This window comes from Erpetoichthys calabaricus, chromosome 6 (genome assembly GCF_900747795.2).
Source record: "Erpetoichthys calabaricus chromosome 6, fErpCal1.3, whole genome shotgun sequence".
Lineage (NCBI taxonomy): Eukaryota > Metazoa > Chordata > Cladistia > Polypteriformes > Polypteridae > Erpetoichthys > Erpetoichthys calabaricus.
In genome coordinates this window covers 150,729,361-150,753,588 of record NC_041399.2, presented here as the reverse complement: position 1 = coordinate 150,753,588, position 24,228 = coordinate 150,729,361, and the positions used below count along the sequence as shown (strand labels likewise).

The 24,228-nt window shown below is 40.5% G+C and overlaps 1 protein-coding gene across 1 annotated transcript in view; it reads right to left on the bottom strand.

Annotated features, from left to right (window-relative positions):
* The window catches only part of gmds (GDP-mannose 4,6-dehydratase), a 479,963-nt gene that overhangs the window by 64,263 nt on the left and 391,472 nt on the right, over window positions 1–24,228 (bottom strand). The window contains exons 5-6 of the mRNA XM_051928781.1: window positions 14,055–14,247; window positions 884–988 (exon numbers count right to left, since the gene is read on the bottom strand). Of these exons, the coding sequence (XP_051784741.1) occupies window positions 884–988; window positions 14,055–14,247 (298 nt within the window). The remainder of the gene's footprint in view (window positions 1–883; window positions 989–14,054; window positions 14,248–24,228) is intronic.

Genomic DNA, 24,228 nt, shown 5'->3' with positions numbered 1-24,228 from the left:
CTTGTCACTTACTTTTGGATTCCCACACACAGATGAAGATAACCAGCAATTCTCAAGTCCTAAGATTTATACCTTTTTGAAAACATGTGTCTCACTGCTTTGTGACATACAATTTCTAAGTTCACATTCATAACTTTGGGCTAAATGTTTACAAATAACTTTTTAAACTTTATTGTAAAATTGCAATTGAGATAAATTACATGAACTTTTCAATGTGTTTAAACAAATTCAGCTGAATTATTTTACTGTGATGAATGAAATACATCTAACCACTTCTTAATGTAATTGCCAAAGAGTAAACTATACTTAAGATTTTGGTTTTGAATCTATTGAAAATCAAATGTGTCTAATTCCAGTAAAACATATTTCACAATAATTATAATATGGCTGCATAAAATGCATCTAGATGTGTTTTGTGTGTGTTTGTTTTTTTTAATCTCCCCCAAGAACTCCAGATTCTCCACCCATCCAAAATGTATACAGTAAGACTTACAATCAAGCATACATTGTTTCAGAGTGAAATACTTTGCACATAATTAAAGCATAAAATATTAAATGTAATTACATGCTAAAGTTAAAGTCTTATATGAAAAGAAAGTTCTAAATGCAAAATTTCCAAATATCAGATTTTCCCCCATCTGAAAGATGTTAGGAAGTCTGTCCTATACTGTATATAAATATATTAAATGTCAAATGCCAAACAGAACTATAAAAAATCATGAAAATCTAATCCGGTGATATAATATGTCCACCCCATCATTTATACAGAATAGTCACACCAGTTCACAAGCCCATGAAACTTTTCTATTATGATAATTTATGGTGGCTCCAGAGTTCTTGATGGGTGTAATGTGTTCTGATATATCGTATAATGTTTCTTTACCTCGTCTTGGACTCTCATGGTTGAAAAGAATGCCATTGACAGCAAACAGGTTGTAGGCCTCTCTAAAGTTTATAACAATCCAGAAGGCATACAGCTTGGCTGCACCTATAGAGAACATAGTAAAATAAACAGAAATATAAATTAAAGATATGATCAAATCTTAAAAGCAATTCACTTAGTATAGACTACTGTTCGTCCTATGAAGACAATACTGCACATATGCCTTTTAAACAAATGTTCTTATCTTTATTAGAAGACTGCATGGTGAAATTTAGTTTATACTCTCAAGGCTATTAAACATTTTTATAAACACTTCTAATGGTTATAAATTATTAACTATAAAAGTAAATGCCTTCAAAAAACATCTGCTTTAAGAAAAAAAATGTAATATATTAATTACATTATTGATTTAAAGGTGTTCAATGAAGATTTAGTAAAACGGTAAAATTTCTAGTGTTGATTTATTTTGTACAAAACTACAAGCATCTGGATGATTACTTATATTCATTTATCTGCCAAAAACATTTATATACACATACTGTATGTATGTACAGTATATATATATATATATATATATATATATATATATATATATATATATATATATATATATACACAGTGGAACCTCGGTTTGCGAGTAACTTGGTTTACGAGTGTTTTGCAAGACAAGCAAAAATTTTTAATACATTTTCACTTGATAAACGAGCGAGGTCTTGCAGTACGAGTAGTTTGTCTGCTGAGCGTCATGTGATCACAACTGAGCTGATGGTTCTTCTCTCTCTCTCTCACTGCGGGATTGTGGGCAATCGTCTCCTATTCTCCATCTGAGTCGGCGTGCCTCACTCATACAGTCAACATCCGTACGAGCGTATAGTGTTTACTACAGCATTAACATTGTGACTGTGTGCGCGCGTGTGTGTGTTTGTGTGTGTGTGTGTGTGCTCGCGCGCGCGTGTGTGCTGTGACGTGCAAGTCCCCGTCTTGCACCCTAAAACACGAAGCTGAGTCTGAGTACTTTAGCAACACAAGCTTTATTCAGCTTAAAACAGCAACAGCGCGGTTATTTATACACAGACACAGCAGTCAGGCAGGACCCTGCACATTTATAATGTTCCTTGTATCACCCATTGACGGCAGGCGCTTATAGCATGTCCGCGATCTTTTCGGATTCACTTTTACGGTGAACTGCTACAGCACTGGGAGACTGCGATTGCTTTGGGACGCTCTTCTGCGTGTCGTCCCATTGGGTGCAATCCCACAAGAGTTTAGAAGCTCACTCACACCAGCCATGATTCTCTTCAAAGGTAAAGTGCAAGTTAATTTGTTTTATGTATTTTTACTTTATATTTTGTATTAATCATTTTTATATGAATAGTTTTGGGTTGTGGAACAAATCATCTGAATTTCCATTATTTCTTATGGGGAAATTCACTTTGATATACGAGTGCTTTGGACTACGAGCACGTTTCCAGAACGAATTATGCTCACAAATTGAGGTTCCACTGTATATATATATATATATATATATATATATATATATATATATATATATATATATATATATATATATATATAGATAAACCTGTATTAAAGTCCTGATATTAAATGTATACAGATATCAAGGGATGAATTTATGTCACTTTTGACTTTTACATTTACAAAAGGTGCTCAAAATGGTTACCATAGTGTCTAGACACTTCATATTATGGCAATCTACTGCTTGAATAACATTGGCCAAAATGTCCAATGAGACTGATGTGCATACCACTTCAATTTCTTCTCGAATTGTGGCCAGTGTAGCTGGTTTCATTCATGCGAGTGATGACATTTTCTGAGATAACGTCATACTACACATCATTTGGTTATGGGGAGCTGGGACTTATCCTAGTAGAACTGTGTAGAAATTAAAAAACAATTCCTGGAATGGACACACAGTCATATCCTCTAACACAACACACATCATTTGAAGTTGCTATTCAAGCCAATCAGTAGATCTTTAACATGGGTGGAAATCTCAATCACCCAGAGAAAAACTTAGGGAGAGATGGGAAGACTGTATATGAATCATTTTGGTCCACTAAGGAGATGCAGACAGTGAGTGTCTATTAAGCAGTACACAGTAATCCCTCCTCGATCGCGGGGGTTGCGTTCCAGAACCCCCCGCGAAAGGTGAAAATCCGCGAAGTAGAAACCATATGTTTATATGGTTATTTTTATATTGTCATGCTTGGGTCACAGATTTGCACAGAAACACAGGAGGTTGTAGAGAGACAGGAACTTTATTCAAACACTGCAAACAAACATTTGTCTCTTTTTCAAAAGTTTAAACTGTGCTCCATGACAAGACAGAGATGACAGTTCCGTCTCACAATTAAAAGAATGGAAACATATCTTCCTCTTCAAAGGAGTGCGCGTCAGGAGCAGAGAATGTCAAAGAGAGAGAGAGAAAAAAGCAAACAAAAATCAATAGGGCTGTTTGGCTTTTAAGTATGCGAAGCACCGCCGGACAAAGCAGCTGCAATGTAAAGGTAGTCTTTCAGCATTTTTTAGAGGAGCGTCTGTATCCTCTAGGCTTGTGTGCGAACAGCCCCTCTGCTCACACCCCCTCCGTCAGGAGCAGAGAATGTCAGAGAAAGAGAGAGAGAGAAAAACAAACAATCAAAAATCAATACGTGCCCTTCGAGCTTTTAAGTATGCGAAGCACCGTGCGGGAAGCATGTCGCTTGAAAAAAGCAGCTGCACAGATGGGAGCCACGTGAAGGTAATCTTTCAGCATTTTTAGACGAGCGTCCGTATTGTCTAGGGGTGCGAACAGACCACTGCTCACACCACCTCCGTCAGGAGCAGAGAATGTCAGAGCGAGAGAGAGAGAGAGAGAGAAAAGCAAACAATCAAAAATCAATACGTGCTGTTTGATCTTTTAAGTATACGAAGCACAGTGCGGGAAGCATATCGCTTGACAAAGCAGCCATATGTAAGCCCAGCAAGGAAGAGAGCAATGTGAAGATAATCTTTCAGCGTTTTTTGAAGAGCGGCCATATCCTCTAGGGGTTCGAACAGCCCCCGTGCTCACAATATATTTGAGGAGTTTTAATTAATACGTAATACGCGCTCTGGTTGGGTAGCTTCTCAGCCATCTGCCAATAGCGTCCCTTGTATGAAATCAACTGTGCAAACCAACTGAGGAAGCATGTACCAGAAATTAAAAGACCCATTGTCCACAGAAATCCGCGAACCAGCAAAAAATCCGTGATATATATTTAAATATGCTTACATATAAAATCCGCGATAGAGTGAAGCCGCGAAAGTCGAAGCGCGATATAGCGAGGGATTACTGTATAGTGGAAGAGAACTAGCAGTCATTGTACACTCCCTGTCATGCACAGAAAGTCATACTGGGCTAAATCAGATGTTCCTGTAAACGTGTGGCGAGTATTGTTGATGTCTGCACCACATATACAGCTGGACATGAATCACATGAAATGCTGTAAATCGCGTTGTGTCTCTGCTGCTGATTCTTGCTTTTAGCATTAAAAAGGACTGTGCACAGAGTGTTTATAGGTTTGTGCACTATTTTAATGCCTGATCTGGACAAGATATGTGCTGTACCTTCTGATACCACGTGAAGGTAAGGAAGTGTGTGCCAGGTGGGATAGGGGGTCAGGTTGGAGTCAAGGTTCAAGGTTCTTTATTTGCCATTTGTGCATAAAACCAACAGTCAAGGCACATTGGAATTCTTGTGCAGAGCTCTTTCAGAGTCATAATAAACATTTAAAAAAAAACAATATAATAAATAATATGAATTATACCAACACTATACAGAAAAGTGGTAATATCTACATAAAAAATCTATATATATAATTCACTAAGACGCCGACAAGTAGCCACCCATGGAAAGCACGCCGGAAGGGGCATGGATTCACTAAACCACCGACAAGTAAGACGCCAATGGTGCAAGCAGGAAGGAGCCACGCCCACCAACTCTAAGACCATTGGATACGACGACAACTTGCAGAGCCATGCCCACCAACTCGGACGCGACGACTCGGAAAACACGCCGTCATTTATGTTCGTCTGTGCTACAGTACACATGCACCTCTGAGCCACGTTGACTTTTCAGTTACGACGCACGAAAGCGTGCACCATAGCAAACTGTTTTGCACGCTACATACAGCAATTCGCATCCGCGACAAACATGCGTCTTCTTAGATGGTCCTGCAGGAGCACGGAAGACGTTTCCCTGCCCGCCAACACTCCTTTTTCCCCGGCCCGCGTCTACTCTCGCTCTCTAGGCATTCACACTGCCTGCTCATGTGCCCGGATGCAAAAACTCACCGACCACCCAGTTAGTCCCTTTCGTCTGTGCTAGGAGTCCACATGCACCTCTGAGCCACGTTGACTTTTCATTATTCTTTTCGGTTACGACACCCGACCGCGTCCACCATCGAAAACCATGGGAAAGGAACAACGAAGCCCCGCACAGAAACTCTACCCCTCCTCCCACGTGATTGGGAACGCACCTCAGATCACTGCCCGCCAACTCGAACAGCTCATCAAACACATACTCACTCGCTTTGGTCTGTGCTGCTGAACAAATCCAGCTGTGAGCCACGTTGACTGTTCTTTTGCCCTCCATGGCTACCGCTTCAAATGTATTTCATGGAAACAACACTTCTTTCAATGTTATACAAATTCCTGCATCAGGTAACTGTTTGTTTCTATCAGTCGGGTTTTTTCTGGAAAAATGTCATTGACGAAACTGTTGCTCTCAAACTTTGCAACATGGCTGTCGGCTTTGTTTGCCAACATTGGGATAACTTTGGCAACGTGGTGTCCGTTGTTGTTAGTCACAGAGGCATTGTTATACAGTCTGCTCAACAATAAGCTGACTTCATGAATACGTCCGGAGTCTATGGTGGCGAGGCAGAAATTGTGGCAATGTCCCAAATCCTTCCAGCTACTATCAGCATTTACTTCCAAGAACGTCCTCATGCCTCTCCTCGAGTTTACAATCCAGCCCAGCGTCTCTCCATATCCCTGCTCTTTAGCGGTCCTCTGGATCATGAGCATTACGAGGTTCTCATGCCTCTCAAATACACACGTGATAACCTTCTGGTGACATCTTTTGACGCTGTCGGTATGTGCACACAGGGTGCACACCCACTTGCTCGCCACACTAATGTGACGTCACCTGCCCACTCTCCTCTTCCTGAAAAACATTTCAAGACACACTCCCCTGAACACATGCATTCCACACAGGACTTTCAATGCACCTTTTGTTCGAAAAGCTTCCGAGTGCAGAGATATCTGAACACACATTTAAAAAAACACAACACTAAACGAATTATGCAGGCTGCAACAAAATAATGTAAGAACGGGCGCATTTTTTTCACACAAGCTGGGTGGGTGGGTGTTAGTTAGTTAATTAGTTACTCGAAGGATTTCAAGATTTAATATGCACAAGCGGTAACACTGCAAAAGCAGCCCAAACCAGAAAAGACGGCTGGCAAAAAGTGGCTGACAAATTAAACACGTGTGCATTGTACTTACTGAAAGCAGCGTTATGGATTTTGCAAATGTTTATTTTTTTCCCTCTGTTTAAAAAACATTAAACAAGCGGCGTGATTATGCGGCGTATAGTACGCCGCGGGTTGGTATGCAGCGTGTAAAACAGTTTGTTTGTCGTGGATAATTTGCCTTTTACTTTAACACGAAGACAATTTCCGGTTATATTTGCCTTTGCGATGACAATTAATAAGGCACATGGCCAAACTTTCAAAAAGATATGCATGTATCTCCCAAAACTAGTGTTCAGTCACGGACAGTTGTATGTTGCTCTCTCCAGAGTTCCATCTTTTCATTCACTTACTGGTATGCCTGCAGGAACACGTGCATCGAGCGAGCGGCACACACATACACAGGCACGCACGCGAGAGAGAGAGAGAGCGCTGGACACATAAGAATAATAATACTTCATTACATTGATATACCGGTGTTTTCAGTATTCAAAGCGCTATCCACACAGGGAGGAACCGGGAAGCGAACCCAAATTCTTGCACAGTCTCCTTACTGCAAAGCAGCAACACTACCACTGCGCTACAAGGCAGTTAAAGAATGCACCGGGCTCGATTTTGTTTTCACTTCTGTTTGGACAACTGTGTCGTTCAGGAAGTGTTCACCCATCAATACATAATTATGCGGCGTATGCTACACCGTGGGTTAGCTAGCGGGTCATATGCTCACACGGATTACGTCCCTGCCCTTTGTACACACCCCCTCCCTTCGCTACTAACCGTGGTCAGGTGACTTGGTGGATTATATATATATATATATATATATATATATATATATATATATATATATATATATATATATATATATAGAAAAGCAGCCAAAACCGCAAAGAACAATGAAAAGTCTACATGACTCACAGGTGCATGTGGACTGTGCAAAGAGGAAAACGACACAGGTGACGAGTTGGGGGTGGGCACATGAGCAGGCAGTGCATACTGAACAAGAAATCAGCAGACTAGCATGACGGAGGGGGCGGAATGGGCGTCCTTCCCCTCTCCTCCCGTTCCGCCCTCCGCGCCCACCCCGATCTCTCGCTCTAGGAGGAGAAGGCGCGACGGCGGTCCGCCAGTTTTCAGTCACAGACAATTGTATGTTGGTTCGTTCCATGCATTGTTACAATGTTACTTTTCTTGGTGATTTATTACATTACCGATTTTTCAAATGTTAATTTTCTCCCTGTGCTTAAAAATCATTAAACAAGCGGCCTGATTATGCGGCGTATGGTACGCCGCGGGTTCGCTAGTACAATTATATTGCACAGTTAAAAATATTGCACATTTATCACTTGTCATTTACATGACAAATGAAGTGAGGTAGTGAGGGGTTATTGCACATATTTAGTAATTTTGTTTTGCCATCAGTCTAACTGTGGTGGGGAAGAAGCTATTGAAAAACCTTGTTCGGTGAGTGATGATGCTGTCTGCTCTGCTGTGTCTCAGGTTGTACGTACAGCTTTTGTGTCTGAGCAGAGAGTGAGCTGGATGGAGTGAGTCCCTGATAATTCCCTCTGCTCTTTTCTGACAGTTATGTGCATACATAGAGTCCACGGAAGGAACTTTCAGAACCTGTGTGTGTGTCACCTGAAAGACAGTGTCTGTGGGGTCACAGAGGGCTTTTGAGGGAGTGTGTCTGTGTTCATCCTGTTGAACCTGGCATAGAAGGTGTTAAGGCTGTCTGGAAGGGTGGCATCTCGGGGGTCTGTGGTTGTTGTGGTTCTCCCGTAGTTTGTGACAGACTGAATTCCCTGCCACATGCGGTGCATGTTGTGGTTGAGGTAGTAGCCTTCAAGTTTTTGTGAGTGAGCCCTTTTTGCTGCTCTGATGAGCTTCTGCAGCTCATACCGGGCTCTCTTATACTCCACTTGATCTTCTGACTTGAAGGCCTCCCGCCGCTTCCTGATTTTCTGTTTTATGTCCCCATTAAACCAGTGTTTTTGGTTGAGGAACATACACACAGTCCTGGGAGGGGCACATATGGACGTGCACCAGCTAATGTAGTCACTCACAGTCTCTGTGTATTCATGGATATCGTTAGTGGTCTCTTTGAAGGTGCTCCAGTTTGTGGCCTGTAAGCAGCCCTGCAGACTAGCTTTTGCATCATCAGTCCAGGTGTTAATGGTCCTGGCTATGACTGGCTTTGTCTTGAGCCTTTTGTTGTAAACTGGTTTAAGCCGAATCGCCAGGTGATCAGACTTTCCAAAATGAGGTTTTGGTTCAGCTGAAAAGGCGTTTCTTATGTTGCCAGTGTTTTATTTCCCCTAGTGGGGAAGGTCACAAACTGATGCAGTTTAGGCATGTTTTCCGGAGATTGTAATGGTTAAAATCTCCCAGAATGATAACAGTGGCGTCAGGATATGTGTTTTCATGCTCGTTGATCATATCGTGTAACGGATGGGGGGATATACACAACACTCACAATAATGCATTGTAGTTCTCTGGGCAGGTAAAATTGCCTTAACTTCAGAGTCAGATATTCCATATTTTCAGAACAGGATTTAGAAATGGTCTTACAGTCGGTACACCATAATTGTTTGACGAGGGCGGCCATTCCTCCGCCGCGAGTCTTAATGCTGTCCGCAGGACATTGGTCCTCCCTGAAGACCGTGTTGCCGTTTGTTGTTATTGCCTCATCAGGTGTCCTCTCCCAGAGCCAGGTTTCGCAGAAACACAATATGGAGTCCCTGAATGTCCCTCTGCGTGAAAATCCTAGCGTGGAGCTCATCCATTTTATTTTCTAGAGACTGAACATTTGCAAACAATATGACTGGGAGGGTTAGCCTTCCAATGCTAACCAAGAGCCGGAGCCTTTGGTCAGCTCCTCCCCGTCTGCTGTGCCTCTGCTTCGGCCTGTTCTCAGAAGAGCTCCCTGTCGGGGGCCGGCCTAGCGTCGAGTCAGCATAGCATGCTAGCTAAGGGTGGGATTCCAGTGAGATTGGGTCAAAAAGTCCGATATGGCTGTGCTCTCTCAGTTTTAATAAGGTTGCCCGATTATAGAGAACATTTGCAGAGTGTGTCTTAACTCGGCAAAAAAAAGTAAGAAGAGGAAGAGGAGGAGTCGATTTTTTGCTGGGGTCTCTGCCGTCTCCTATGTAAGCATTGCCTGATGCAAACACATCCACTTCCCCTCAACCTCCGTATTTGCTATATATTGCCTTGGATACCTGTAAGTCTGATAATGTTCCTCTGAGGAATAAAAAGCTATTTTAAGATACATGATTCATTTTCTCCCTTTATAGATATCTCTCTCGCCAACCCTTACCACATTCCCCTCCAGCGCTACGTGCCGTTGTGAAGATGGGGTCTGAATCCACCCCATGAAGACAATTACTGCTCTAGAAGCAAAACTTTACATTTCAATCCATCTGCATAATTAAAATTCTATGTATAGTTTTTTTTATATATCTAATAAAATACCACATATAACACATAATTAGCTTTTCTTTTTAATGTCTGAGTAACTGCTTAGTTAGATGCATACACACACACACACACACATATATACAGTAATCCCTCCTCCATCGCGGGGGTTGCGTTCCAGAGCCACCCGCGAAATAAGAAAATCCGCGAAGTAGAAACCATATGTTTATATGGTTATTTTTATATATTTTAAGCCCTTATAAGCTATCCCATACTATTATAAACATTTCACGCACAATTATACAGCATAAACCCTTTGTATTCTCTTAGATATTAGGTAAGATTCGTTGAAATTATGTATGTAAAACCTAAATATTATTTTAAAGATATCGAGCGTCTCCGATATCACAAATGTTACAGCCATTACGACAGACAGGCCACCAGCAATAAATACGTACAACGCAAGAAAAATTGTATACAGTAAAATGTGTGTACAGTGACACTAAACTATGTACATGTAATAAGTACTGTACGTAAATAATTAATTATGGTTACTCACCAACAATGACACGACGACTTGTCTGATAACGATGAGTTTAATTTTACTGCACTACAAAGGATAGCGTTACAGCTCTTCTAAAGGAGCCTCTTCAGGCGACTGTGTAGCACCGCCGTTGTACTTCTTCCATCACTCTTCAATCCAAATCCCTAAAGCAGATTCCATCCAGACTACTGTCTTATCACGTCCACTTGCAACTCGTTTTGCACCCTGGTTAAAGGACACTGCGGCCGTAGATCTTATATGCTTTTCCTCCTTTTTAAATAAAAAGAATCGTGGACTCATTGATGCTGTAATGGTGTCCTGCAGCGGTGTAGCTGTTTCCTTCCTTCAACATATCCAAAACTTTTACCTTTTCTGCAATCATTTGCATCTTCTGTTGGCGCTTGGACACGGCTCCTGCAGCAGTAGCAGTAACGTGTGTTAATGATGAATGAGTGAGATTAGACTTCCTGGTTAATGCAGCACTCCGTCGCTGAGCCAATCAGCAGCACACAGGAACTTAACCGAAGGCTCTGATTGGGTAGCTTCTCAGCCATCCGCCAATAGCGTCCCTTGTTTGAATTCAAAGGCGTCCCTTGTTTGAATTCAAATGGGCAAATCAACTGAGGAAGCACACGTACTGTAGACCGCAGACATCCGCGAAGCAGTGAAAAATCCACGATATATATTCACATATGCTTACATTTAAAATCCGCGATGGAGTGAAGCCGCGAAAGACGAAGCGCGATATAGCGAGGGATCACTGTATATAAATACACATACACATAGACATACAGTGCACCCAGAAAGTATTCACAGCGCATCACTTTTTCCACCTTTTGTTATGTTACAGCCTTATTCCAAAATGGATTAAATTCATTTTTTTCCTCAGAATTCTGCACACAACACCCCATAATGACAACATGAAAAAAGTTTACTTGAGGTTTTTGAAAATTTATTAAAAATAAAAAAACTGAGAAATCACATGTACATAAGTATTCACAGCCTTTGCTCAATACTTTGTCGATGCACCTTTGGCAGCAATTACAGCCTCAAGTCTTGTTGAATATGATGCCACAAGCTTGGCACACCTATCCTTGGCCAGTTTCGCCCATTCCTCGTTACAGCACCTCTCAAGCTCCATCAGGTGGGATGGGAAGCATCGGTGCACAGCCATTTAAAGATCTCTCCAGAGATGTTCAATCGGATTCAAGTCTGGGCTCTGGCTGGGCCACTCAAGGACATTCACAGAGTTGTCCTGAAGCCACTCCTTTGATATCTTGGCTGTGTGCTTATCGTCGTTGTCCTGCTGAAAGATGAACCATTGCCCTAGTCTGAGGTCAAGAGCGCTCTGGAGCAGGATTTCATCCAGGATGTCTCTGTACATTGCTGCAGTCATCTTTCCCTTTATCCTTACTAGTCTCCCAGTTCCTGCCGCTGAAAAACATCCCCACAGCATGATGCTGCCACCACCATGCTTCACTGTAGGGATGGTGCCAGGTTTCCTCCAAACGTGACGCCTGGCATTCACACCAAAGAGTTCAATCTTTGTCTCATCAGACCAGATAATTTTCTTTCTCATGGTCTGAGAGTCCTTCAGGTGCCTTTTGGCAAACTCCAGGCGGGCTGCCATGTGCCTTTTGCTAAGGAGTGGCTTCCGTCTGGCCACTCTACCATACAGGCCTGATTGGTGGATTGCTGCAGAGATGGTTATCCTTCTGGAAGGTTCTCCTCTCTCCACAGAGGACCTCTGGAGCTCTGACAGAGTGACCATCAGGTTCTTGGTCACCTCCCTGACTAAGGCCCTTCTCCTCTGATCGCTCAGTTTAGGTGACCGGCCAACTCTAGGAAGAGTCCTGGTGGTTTCGAACTTCTTCCACTTACGGATGATGGAGGCCACTGTGCTCATTGGGACCTTCAAAGCAGCAGAAATCTTTCTGTAACCTTCCCCAGATATGTGCTTCGAGACAATCCTGTCTCGGAGGTCTACAGACAATTCCTTTGACTTCATGCTTAGTTTGTGTTCTGACATGAACTGTCAACTGTGGGACCTTATATAGACAGGTGTGTGACTTTCCAAATCATGTCCAGTCAACTGAATTTACCACAGGTGGACTCCAATTAAGTTGCAGAAACATCTCAAGGATGATCAGGGGAAACAGGATGCACCTTTTCTCTTTTGAGTCCCAACATACTGAATCTTTTAAATGTGGTCCGTGAGACATGTGTTTAAGGACTTTGTAACAAAATAAGGATAGATTTCTCTGTTTGGAATTTCAGCACAGACAAAGCGATCTACATCACCAGCAGTTAATAATTTATTTTGCAAAGTAATCAATAAATGCATGTGAGGTAAACTCCATTTTTGAAATTCGATCGTGTAAATGTATGCTCTGATTTGATCGAACAACGTTTTGATTCTATGTTGCATAGCTTCTCCATGATCATAAATATACACCTGCCCGAATTGTGGTGTCTTCAAAATTACACTTGTCTTAGCTTTAATTGTTGTGGGACCACAGATTCTCATAGCATATGGTCCTGAATCGTGTAAATCTACGTTTTGAGCACAGAATTATGTGAACACAAAAAGATTATTGTAGACTCGGATATTTTGCCTGTAGTGTTTGTGGATTTCACTTTCACCAAGCATCAAATCTTTTAATTCTCACGGATACGCCTCTTCATTGGGAGGCAACACTACGTTTTCCTGATGGCAACAGGAATTAGCCGATCTACAAGTCTTCGACTTAAACTTTAAAGCCTTACAGTATCAACATACTTCTGACATATCACTTATGTCCATATATTTGATCTCTTTTCGCTGTTCCGTTATTTCACCGAGTAATAATTTCCGTTTGTTTGTGCTAATGCAATCTTTACTATCTTTGTTTTTGATACTTTCGAATTTTACTACTTTCATATTTTTAACTTGCTCTGCATGTGTATTGAGCCAACATTTTCTTTTTTTGAGCCTTTCGAATTGCACTGCTTTCATAATCTCTAACCTGCTCTGCATGTTTATCACGCCAACGTTTTTGAACATCATTATAAAGTCTTTTATTTCTGACCCCAATTAGACCTAGAGGTTTTCAATTCCACTTGGTCCGGACTGATTATTACTTTCCTTATTTTCTGAATTTAAACATAGATTATTATTGTTTTCTTGTGCATCCTTTGTTGCCTTCTTTTCTCTCCAGTGCTTTCGTGTCTCTTTTCGATGCGCTGCTCTTTCTTCTTTGCTTAGTCGTTCACGTGCCATGTAGAATGTATGAAATTTTTAGAGCTGGGAGAACATGAAGTGTGTCTGCCATAAGCATTCCAAAAACTGCGAGGTTAGATGTCTGTGAACTTGTTTTAAATTTTTTTGTAAGTAGGGCGTGACATGCAAAAGTCACTGTCTCACGGGTATTGCTTCCTTAGGTTGTAATTTCTAGTCTCGTGGAACTTCAAAGTGTCTCCCCAAGATGATCACGTCTTGACCCAAAATTTTTTTATATAATAGATATATATATATATATATATATACAGATATATATATATATATATATATATATATATATATACACAGTATACACACATATAATATATACTTTTTTTACTTGTTCGACAATATTTTTAAGCACAAGTCTTGGTAATGAACAAGTTAAATCCCATATTTTAGCCAATAAAAAGCTACATCTGGCACACAAGAACTCACCATAAGGAGAGCGAGGGTAAAAAGGGGTGGTTTCTTTCTGAGGTATTTCTTGAACTTTACCATAAAGTTCGCTTGTGGATGCTTGATAAAAGCGGACACTGTTAGTTAAGCCACAGGTTTTGATGGCGTCTAGAAGGCGAAGAGTGCCAATTCCATCAACATCTGCAGTATACTCAGCCAAATCAAAAGAAACCTGGAGAGGGGGAAAAAAAGTGACATTAAGTTTCAGACATCTAAAACACACTTACAGCATTGACCCTGTGAGACAGAAATACTTGGATCAAATACAAAGTTCAGTTTTCACTGAGGAGAAAGTGTAATGTTGGCTATGACAAGTGCAAAATTGTAACCAGGTTTAACTAGGGAGTTATTTTTGTTTGATTGTCTCCAATTTCATATAATATGCCAACAGTACTCAGTTTCTCTCGTAAATTAACAAGACCCACGTACAAACTTACAGAAAGAGAAGACCTTGCTACTAAGTCACAAAAAACTGAGTAATAGCTGTACTCTTTGACACTTCATTTGTCAGACTACATACTGATATTCCATTTATATTTGTACTTAATTATTGTGCTTAATTATTCAAAATGAACAAATATACTAACTGCATAAGTATTTAGGACTGTCATATTGAGGCTTGGCAAAGTTATAATTTGGATAGCATGCTGTTAAGAATGCAAAGCTAGTGACAGTGTTTAAATGAAACAGAAATCTGCATTGTTTAGTTAAATCAATCGATGCTAAAATTAGCCCCCTGCCTACCTGCTTACCTGAAATCTCTGCTTCTATATTATATTAGCGAAGAATCACAGAAAACTACTTATTAATGTGCTAGGAACTTGTTCAGAATTACAGTAGGTTCAATCAGAAGTGTCCATCTATAGTGGTACTGGGTGTAATTTACAGTGTGCAAATGGTTTATAAATACACATAGCTAAGTTTGTTAAATTTGTAAATGATACTAAATTACATGTTTTAATAGATCACCTAGCCTAATTATAAAAGTACACAAAAAAGTACTGAAAAGTAACTGGTAGTATGTTTATAGATGATGCAAAATATTCATTAGACTTGCACAATGACAGTCTGGAGACAGAAAGTATTTACTAAAGAGACAGACTTGGAAAGTCCTAGCTGGATTATCGGTTTCCTCTTAAATTTTAACTCAAGGCAGGTCATTTTTAAATTGTATAAAACATCTATGAAGCCACTATGGCACCCATATTAACCGATGAACTTAACAGCATTTGAGAAAGCAAAGGGAAAAGGTACTAGACTAAGTCCTAACCCACAGGGCATAAACTTCGGTAAGATTAATTTTGCATCTTAAGTGAACCAAGACTATAATATCAAAGCATTTAAATATATTCTAAGCATTTATTATATACTTCACTAAGGACGCTAAAGGTAAATTCAGCCGAAATCTTAGGAAATATCTTTTCAACCACTACACTGTAGATTCTTTGAATAAGCTATTTGATAGTGTAATTGAAAATGAGAAACCTAGAAGGCTCACACCTTAATTGAACGTAGGCCGGAAATAACAGGTAAGTCCAATGACCCCATTCTTACTAAGTTCATGTTTACTGTTAAAACTACATATTATAGTGCACACAGCACAATGAAATTGCTATTTATATGCCTGCTCAGAAAAGCAAAACCCTTGAAAAGTTCTACAATGTGGTCTAATAGCTCTGGTTTGAATCAGACCAAGGTCTTTAGAGTTGTGGGACTGCAGCACTATCTGCTGTTCCAAAGAATACAGTAAATTCAAATATATTTACAAACAGCACATTTTAACAGTGCCACCAAGTTAATTCAACCTGCTTTCTAAATGTACATGAAACATAAAGTTAGAGACAATAGTAAATCTACCACCTTTAGGTGATAGGGTAAACATTACATATTTGAAATACTACATAATGTGGCGAGTAGCTGGGGGTGGTACCCAGCCGAGACGCCCAGAAGGACCAGAGGAGGGATTACGCCTCCTCCAGACCACGAGGGGGCGACCGCCTGGTGGCTATAGGGACCACGGGAATGGAGCTTGGAAGCTCAACCCTATAGGGCCCCGTGGTCACCACCAGGAGGCACCCAAATGCCAGAGTAGCCCTGGCCCTCAGCACTTCTGTCACACCCGGAAGTGCTGGGGGAAAGAAGACCAGGGACACCCGGAGTGCTTTCGGGTGCACAGCCGGCACTTCCGCCACACCAGGAAGTGCTGGCAGGAGCTCGTTGGGAGGCACCTGGAGCACATCCGGGTGGATATAAAAGGGGCCGCCTCCCACCATTCGATGGCTGGAGTCGGGAGGAAAAAGATAAGAGCTCGAGAGGTGGAGGCGGACCTGAAAAGAGGCATTAGTGAGAGGCCTGGACTTTGGGGGAGTACTGGGTTGTGTGTGCACTTTATTCTAAATAATATTGTGTAAATAAACGTGTGTGGTGCTTTTAACGATGTCTACCTGTCTGTGTCCGGGTCATACTCCACAACACCTACAGAAAGACAAAACCACTAAATTCCACTTTAACCATTAATATAGTTTTTAAGGAACATCACACTCTCCTTCCACAAAATCATCCCATTCTCCTAAAAATTTCTGAAGGATGCCACAAAAGCTTCATGTTTAGCAGAAGGTTGCATTTCCTATCCATCCTTGGAAATTACATCCCTTGAGGTTTGGGATCATTGAGGACTTCTGCCCAATAACATACTTAGTTACAACTGTCAACTATTCTGTTTCTTTGAAGCCAAAGACTTCATTAATGGAATGTACTGATATGGCAGATAACAGCCGGGGAAGTGGAGGAGTGGGAGAGATAAAACTGCTCCTGAGAATCAGCATGACCATAAAATTGTGTCAGAAAAATGCAACCTCCCCATTCTTTTTTTCTCCCTTTATCTCCACCGGCAATTTATTATTAATTTGATGGGGTAGGGGGAGCTGTCAGAGCTCTGTAGTGCAAGCCATTTATCTTCCAGCAAAATCTTTTCAAACCTACTGTTCAGAGATTCTCTGGTTTCCAAGTGCCAATTGAGAAAGCATGAGAGAAGAGCAGAGAGGCAGTCAAAGGCACCTCAGCAGCCTTTTTTCTAAACAGATCAAAGGTTCTGTTTCTCAGAGTATAAATGCACTCTAATGGTTTTGAGGAGTCACAAAGGCCTTGCAGCATGAAATGTTGTAACTTGAATGATTAGTGACACTGTACAACTTGGAAAGTTTGCTTATACAGAGGAGTCCAGCTGTGCCAGAAGCTTTCAACTTATTAAAAAAATAGGAGGCGTTGGAGCCACTGGAGAGTACTAGCAAGATGTAAAAAGATAGCTAATTCATTTTTATCCCTTTATTTGTACCAAGGGAATGGTGTATTACAAATAAAATGTGGGAGGGAGAGAGCACAATGTTTTTTTGTTCATAGCTCTAACTATTTGGAACACTTAGCCAAACAAGGTTTAGAGGACTCTTTTTTTCAACAAATAGCCAGTCATTTCTATAACTCTTTTGGTATCTATATCATAAAACTCTTGATTTTCTTTTCAGTAAGTACATTTTATAACATATCTATTATCATGTTTCCCTTATATTTAAACATATATACATATACATACACAGACCAAGGTGATAAGTTATTGAATTTGCCTACCTAACAGTTGGTTTAGAACTACCTCAGTTTATTGATTTTGAAAGTATGATTCCAGAAGCTTGCCAGTGTTGATGCCAATAACTGATGTTGATTCAATAACTGTGCTAAATTAGATGGTTGCGGATCTCAAATGCAAGTAGATAAATTCCATGTTGTCCCACAGACAAAACAGCTGAACTCCATCTAATCAGATGCAAAAAGTCTATTTGAAAATGGGTACATGCTTTATATGAAATCATACACTTTATATGTAGAGATTCTCAATTCTGGAGAACCAATGCAGATGCAAGATTTTGTTCTTTTTTTGTTTTGTTAATTGGACTCCTAGCCTTATTAAGCAAACTGTTATTTCCTAGTTTCTATGTTTTGGGATTCAACATACAAATTACAAAACTCGGTTTGGTAAATTTTTATTATGATATTCTAAGCATTTATGTAACCCAGCCCCGGGGGATGCACAAACCAGTGTTTTTCTTCGTGTTGGTCCCAACCCCAGATAAATGGGAAGGAATTATGTCAGGAAGTGCATCTGATGTAAAATTTTTCTGGATCAATATGTGTACAAAAATAGACTTCCATACCAGGTCAGTCGAGGGCCAGGTTAACAATGGCCGCCAACAGGGTGCTGGCAGAAATTGGGCTACTGTTGGCCAGAGAATAAGAGGGGGAGACGTGTACGGTAGCAGAAGGACAGGGGGAAGGTAAAGAGAGTGGAACTGAGGGTAGGAACTTTGAATGTTGGCAATATGACTGGTAAGGGAAGATAGTTAACTGATATGATGGAGAGAAGGAAGGTTGATATATTGTGCGTACAAGAAACTAAATGGAAGGGGTGTAAGGCCAGGTGGATCAGAGGTGGATTTAAATTGCTCTATCATGGTGTGGATGGAAGGAGAAATGGGGTAGGGATTATTCTAAAGGAGCAGTATGTCAAGAGGTGAAAAAGTATCAGACAGAGTAATGATTATGAAGCTGGAAACTGAAGGTGTGATGATGAATGTTGTTAGTGCATATGCCCCGCAAGTTGGGTGTTCGATGGATAAGAAAGAAGACTTCTGGAGTGAGTTGGATGAGGTAATGGAAAGTGTACCCAAGGGACAGAAAGTGGTGATTGGAGCGGATTTTAATGGACACGTTGGAGAAGGGAACAGAGGAGATGAGGAGGTGATGGGTAGGGATGGTGTCAACATGAGGAATGAAGGTCAGAGGATAGTGGATTTTGGAAAAAGGATGGGCTTGGTTGTGGTGAATACATATTTTAATAAGAGGGAGGAACATAGGGTGATGTACAAAAGTAGAGGAAGATGCACACAGGTAGATTATATCCTATACAGAAGAGTCAATCTGAAGGAGATTAAAGACAGCAAAGTGGTGGCAGGGGAAAGTGTAGTTAGGCAGCATAAGATGGTGGTTTGTAGGATGACGTTGGAGATCAAGAAGAAGAGGAGGAGAGGGAGGGCAGAGCAAAGGATCTAATGGATGTATGATGAGTTGTATGAGAGGCTGCACACTAAGGAGGGAGAAAAGGACCTGCACTGATTGGCTAGACAGAGGGACCAAAGCTGGGAAAGATGTGCAGCAGGTTAGGGTGATAAAGGATAAAGATGGAAACATACTCACAAGTGAGGAGGGTGTGTTGAGCAGATGGAAAGAGGGTACCAATTTTTAAGCATAAGGGCGGATGTGCAGAGCTGTAGTATCTACTGGGGGAAAAACTGATGAGCCACAGCATGAAGTTATGTGAAAGAGTAGTAGAAGCTAGGTTAAGAAGGGAGGTGATAATTAGTAAGCAGCAGTATGGTTTCATGCCAGGAAAGAGCATCACAGATGCAATGTTTGCTCTGTGGATGTTGTTGGAGAAGTACAGAGAAGGCCAACAGGAGTTGCATTACATCTTTGAGGACGTGAAGAAAGCATATGACAGGGTGCCTCGAGAGGAGTTGTGGTATTATATGAGGAAGTCGGGAGTGGCAGAGAAGTATTGTAGTTGTATAGGATATGTACAAGGGAAGTGTGACAGTGGTGAGAACTGCAGTAGGAGTGACGGATGCATTTAACGTGGAGGTGGGATTACATCAGGGATCTGCTCTGAGCCCTTTCTTATTTGCAATGGTGATGGACAGGTTGACAGACAAGATTAGACAAGAGTCCCCATTTGCTGATGACACTGTGATCTGTAGCGAGAGTAGGGAGCAGGTTGAGGAGACCTTGGAGAGTTAGAGGTTTGCTCTAGAGAGGAGAGGAGAGGAATGAAGGTCAGGAAGAACAAGACAGAATACATGTGTGTGAATGAGAGGGAGGTTGGAGGAATGATGAGGATGCAGGGAGTAGAGTTGGTGAAGGTGGATGAGTTTAAATACTTGGGAATTGTGGAAAAGAGGTGAAAAAGAGAGTGCAGGCAGGGTGGAATGGGTGGAGAAGATTGTCAGGAGTGATTTGTGAGAGATGGGTTATCAGCAAGAGTGATAGAGAAGGTCTACAGGACAGTAGTGAGACCAGCTATGTTATATGGGCTGGAGACAGCGGTACTGACCAGAAAGCAGGAGACAGAGATGGAGGTGGCAGAGTTAAAGACGTTAAGATTTGCATAGGGTGTGACGAGAATGGTTAGAATTAGAAATTAGTACATCAGAGGGTTGGCTCAGGATGGAAGGTTGGGAGACAAAGTCAGAGAGGTGAGATTGCTTTGGTTTAGACATGTGTAGAGGAGAGATGCTGGGTACATTGGGAAAAGGAAGTTAATGATAGAGCTGCCAGAAAAGAGGAAAAGAGGAAGGCCTAAGAGAAGGTTTATGGATGTGGTGAGAGAGGACATGTAGGTGGTGGACGTAACAGAGCAAGATGCAGAAAACAAGACAATACGGAAGAAGATGACCCACTGTGGCAACCCCTAACAGGACCAGCCGAAAGAAGAAGAAGACACTGAGCCATTACAAAGGGGCTTGGACAGCATATAGGCTTCAGTAGATTTGTCAATGAAGTCAAAATGTTAGGTTTGAAAAAACATAGGGAGGTCTGAAACTCAAAAGTACACCTTATTAGAGGGAGTTAGTTGTTGTAGTGGACTTGACAGACAGTGTTCAGAAGCCATTAAGAAGGATAACAGATTGTTAGGTTATACAGCACAATGTTTAGAATACAAGTCCAAGGAGGTTATGCTTAAGCTTTATGACCCACTAATGAGACCTCATCTGGAGTACTCTGTACAGTTTTGGTCTGCAGGTAACAAAACTGAGATAGTGGTGCTAGAAAAAGTCCAAAGAAAGATTATTCCAAGGCTACAGGGGATGAATTATGAGGAAAAATTAAAAGAGCTGAGCCTTTTCAATTTTGATGTTTAAAATTATGAAGGGAATTAGTTACAGTGGATTGAGACTGTTGCTTTAAAATGAGTTCATCAAGAACACAAGGATACATTGGAAATTTATTAAGAGTAAATTTCGCAAAAACATTAGGAAGTTTTTATTTACACAGCGAACCAGAGACACATGGAATAAACTACCAAGTAGTGTAGCAGGCAGTAGGACTTTAGGGATTTTCAAAATTAGACTTGATGTTATTTTAGAACAATTAAGTGGATAGGAACGACAACCAACGTTGGACTGAATAGCCTGTTCTCGTCTAGATTATTCTAATGAAACCAACCCCCCAAAGCCCCCCACCTCCAATCCTCTAGTAAAGGGACGGGCAGTTCTGATATGCTGGATCATGAGAATGTCATTGCAAGATTTTTCTTCTAGGGTGCCTTGCATGGAAGAGTCTACAGCCATGTAGTTGCCACTATCTCTCACCATATCATGCTAAGCAGTTCTCTCACTACCGTTGTGTATTGCCTGCCTTTAAGTATCCTAGGGCAACACAGCACCTTTCTACCAGGTGCACTCTCTCTTTTGCACTGATGTCAGATTTCATTACCACGGCAACAAGCCAGAAAAGGACTTTCCAACCCCTAGTGGCACCAGTTGCAAACAGTGATATGCAGTGCTTTTCTTTCATTTCCAGTGTGGGTTTCTGTTTGATTTCAAGGTTTTCTGTAGTCCTTTACCTTGTCTTTTGTCATCATTAAGATGGCCTTGCCACTGAAAATACCTTGCGACCTAGGCATCCCATTATAGGAGGCGTGAAAATATATAACATTGGAAAAAAAAATAACAAAAAATTTACTTTCCCAAAAGTAGAAATTGAGAAATGCAAAATTATTAGAAAAGCAACTTAATAGGTCATTCCATGTCAAATCAACAGATTTTCCAGAAATTCCACGCACTTTGGCCTCAAAAAATTCTGAAAAAATACCAGGTGTACCCATGTTATCCATCTATTTTAGATCAATACTGTACTTTTCCAAGATACAGTCAATTTTGTGAGGGGGGAGGAATGTCAAATTTGGCACAGCTTTATTTTTTCTTCAAAATCTTAAGAGCATATGTCAAGAACTAAACCATCTAGTAGGGTCAGATTTTACATATTGGTAGCATTATTGATATAGTATGTAACAAAATCAAACTGTTTGGTTCAGATGACAGCACTTGGTAAGAGCATTCCTTCAAAAATCGAAAAAAATATTTTGCATGTTTGGCTTTGCCATGTTTAGGCTTTCAGAAAACATACTTCTAACTGATACAGCCTGCTGATTTTTTTCCTTGTTTAGATACCTAAACAGGGCCAAAAGGTTATAAACAAACAAGAAACTGCATCAGGGTTTCACCAGCAGACCTCTCAAATTTAAGAAAAATCATTATGGATCATTTCATACTAGCTTAATGCACCGTGGGAATGTCCCTTCTTTCTCAAAAAACAAGTATTACTTTTCTTATGTGAATCATTTTTATCTTCCATTCTAAACATGGCATTTGTCAGTAATGATAATCATCCATTTCTTTGTCATTAACTTGGGTATAGGGTTAATGGAAAAAAATAAATCACCAAAGGCACTTTAAGCACAACGCATGAACAACAGTTGCTTGATTTATCATTAAATACAACACTAGTTATAATGAAATGTTAACATCTTGGTATTGCAGCACCAGGAATGTGACACATTTCATTTCTGTTTCAATCGAAGTGCAGAGTCTAGGCCATCCTTGTCTTTGAGATCAAGATGGTACTGCCTCCCAATGACCATTGAAATTGCACTAAGCAGTGCAATGACACTGTAATGGCACCCAACAAATGTTGTCTGTAGGAAGCGGCCATTGGAAAAACTGTGCAGGACAGTTTGGATGCATGAAACATATCAGGATGCCTGATTCCGCTTCACTCTTGTCACGCATCACACCAATCCAACATTTTTCATCATACATACAAACAACATACTGTATATTCCAAAGGACATTGGTCTAATGTGAGCGACGCACCTGATCTATCAGGAATGTGATTGTGAGAGGGTAGAATCTTGGCTGCTGCTTCAGTGGTAAATATTCCGACAGTCAATTGACTGTCTTCACCAGACACCTGGGTGACTTTGAGTTTGCCATCTTCTGTATTCTTGAGTACCAGGTAATCTTTTGACCATGGAAAATCATACTCACTGTTCAGCAACATGAGATAGGATACTGTCATTTGATATATAAAAAAAGTAAAGTTAAGATCTGCATAAGAACAGTAAGGTTTGTGTTTTGAGAAAGAAGGGACAAAGTAGAATGAATTAATATTTTTAAAATAATCTGCACATTCCCACATGCTGTTAGGGTGCTCTGAAAATGAAATTCAAAATGATGTTTTGGATTTAAGAAGTCTGCTGTTCAAACCCTAATACAGTTACCATTTATTGCTTTTTCAGATATTTTTAAATATGCGTTTCTGATGCCTAAGCATAGCTAAACCAAAAACTCAGATTAAATTTTGGTCAGTTTCAAGCGGCTGCTTTCGCAATTCAGTGTCATCTGGACCAAATGTTTTAAGTTTGTCACATACTATACCAATTATTGCACTGTTTAGTTTCTGAGCTATGAACTTGTGCATTTTGATGAAAAAATGACAGCAGATAAAATCGACACCCCCCCTCGATAGACTGTCTGTATCTTAGAAATTATTGATCTTCATCAAACAAATTTTACAGGGCGTGTCCTGACTAACATGGGTAGAACTGTTAATTTTTTCATACCTTTTTGACTTCGAAGTACATGGGCCATTAACTGATTTGACATGGAATGACCCTAACAGAAGATATAGCCTGTAATCAATGAAGAGAATGAGAATAAAATACTTGATAATTTTAGGCCATCCGGTTCTTCTCAGATTATAACTCCTTAATTATCTCATGAAGACTGGATTATAACGGAGTTCAGAGAGAATATTATGAAAACAACATTCCTTACATTTACTTAAATTTAAAGTATATTTTGCAATAGCTTAAAAAACACGGAATAAAAATGAATACAAGTTCAGCCTACACCAGAATTTTGCTGCTGCTAGAGTATTGGTTAAAAAAACAAATGATCTTTTGTTCATCCACACATGCACTGTAATTTCTATGGTGTAATGTTATCTCCATTGATTTCAAGGCAGCTTGAACAATCTCAATCAGGTA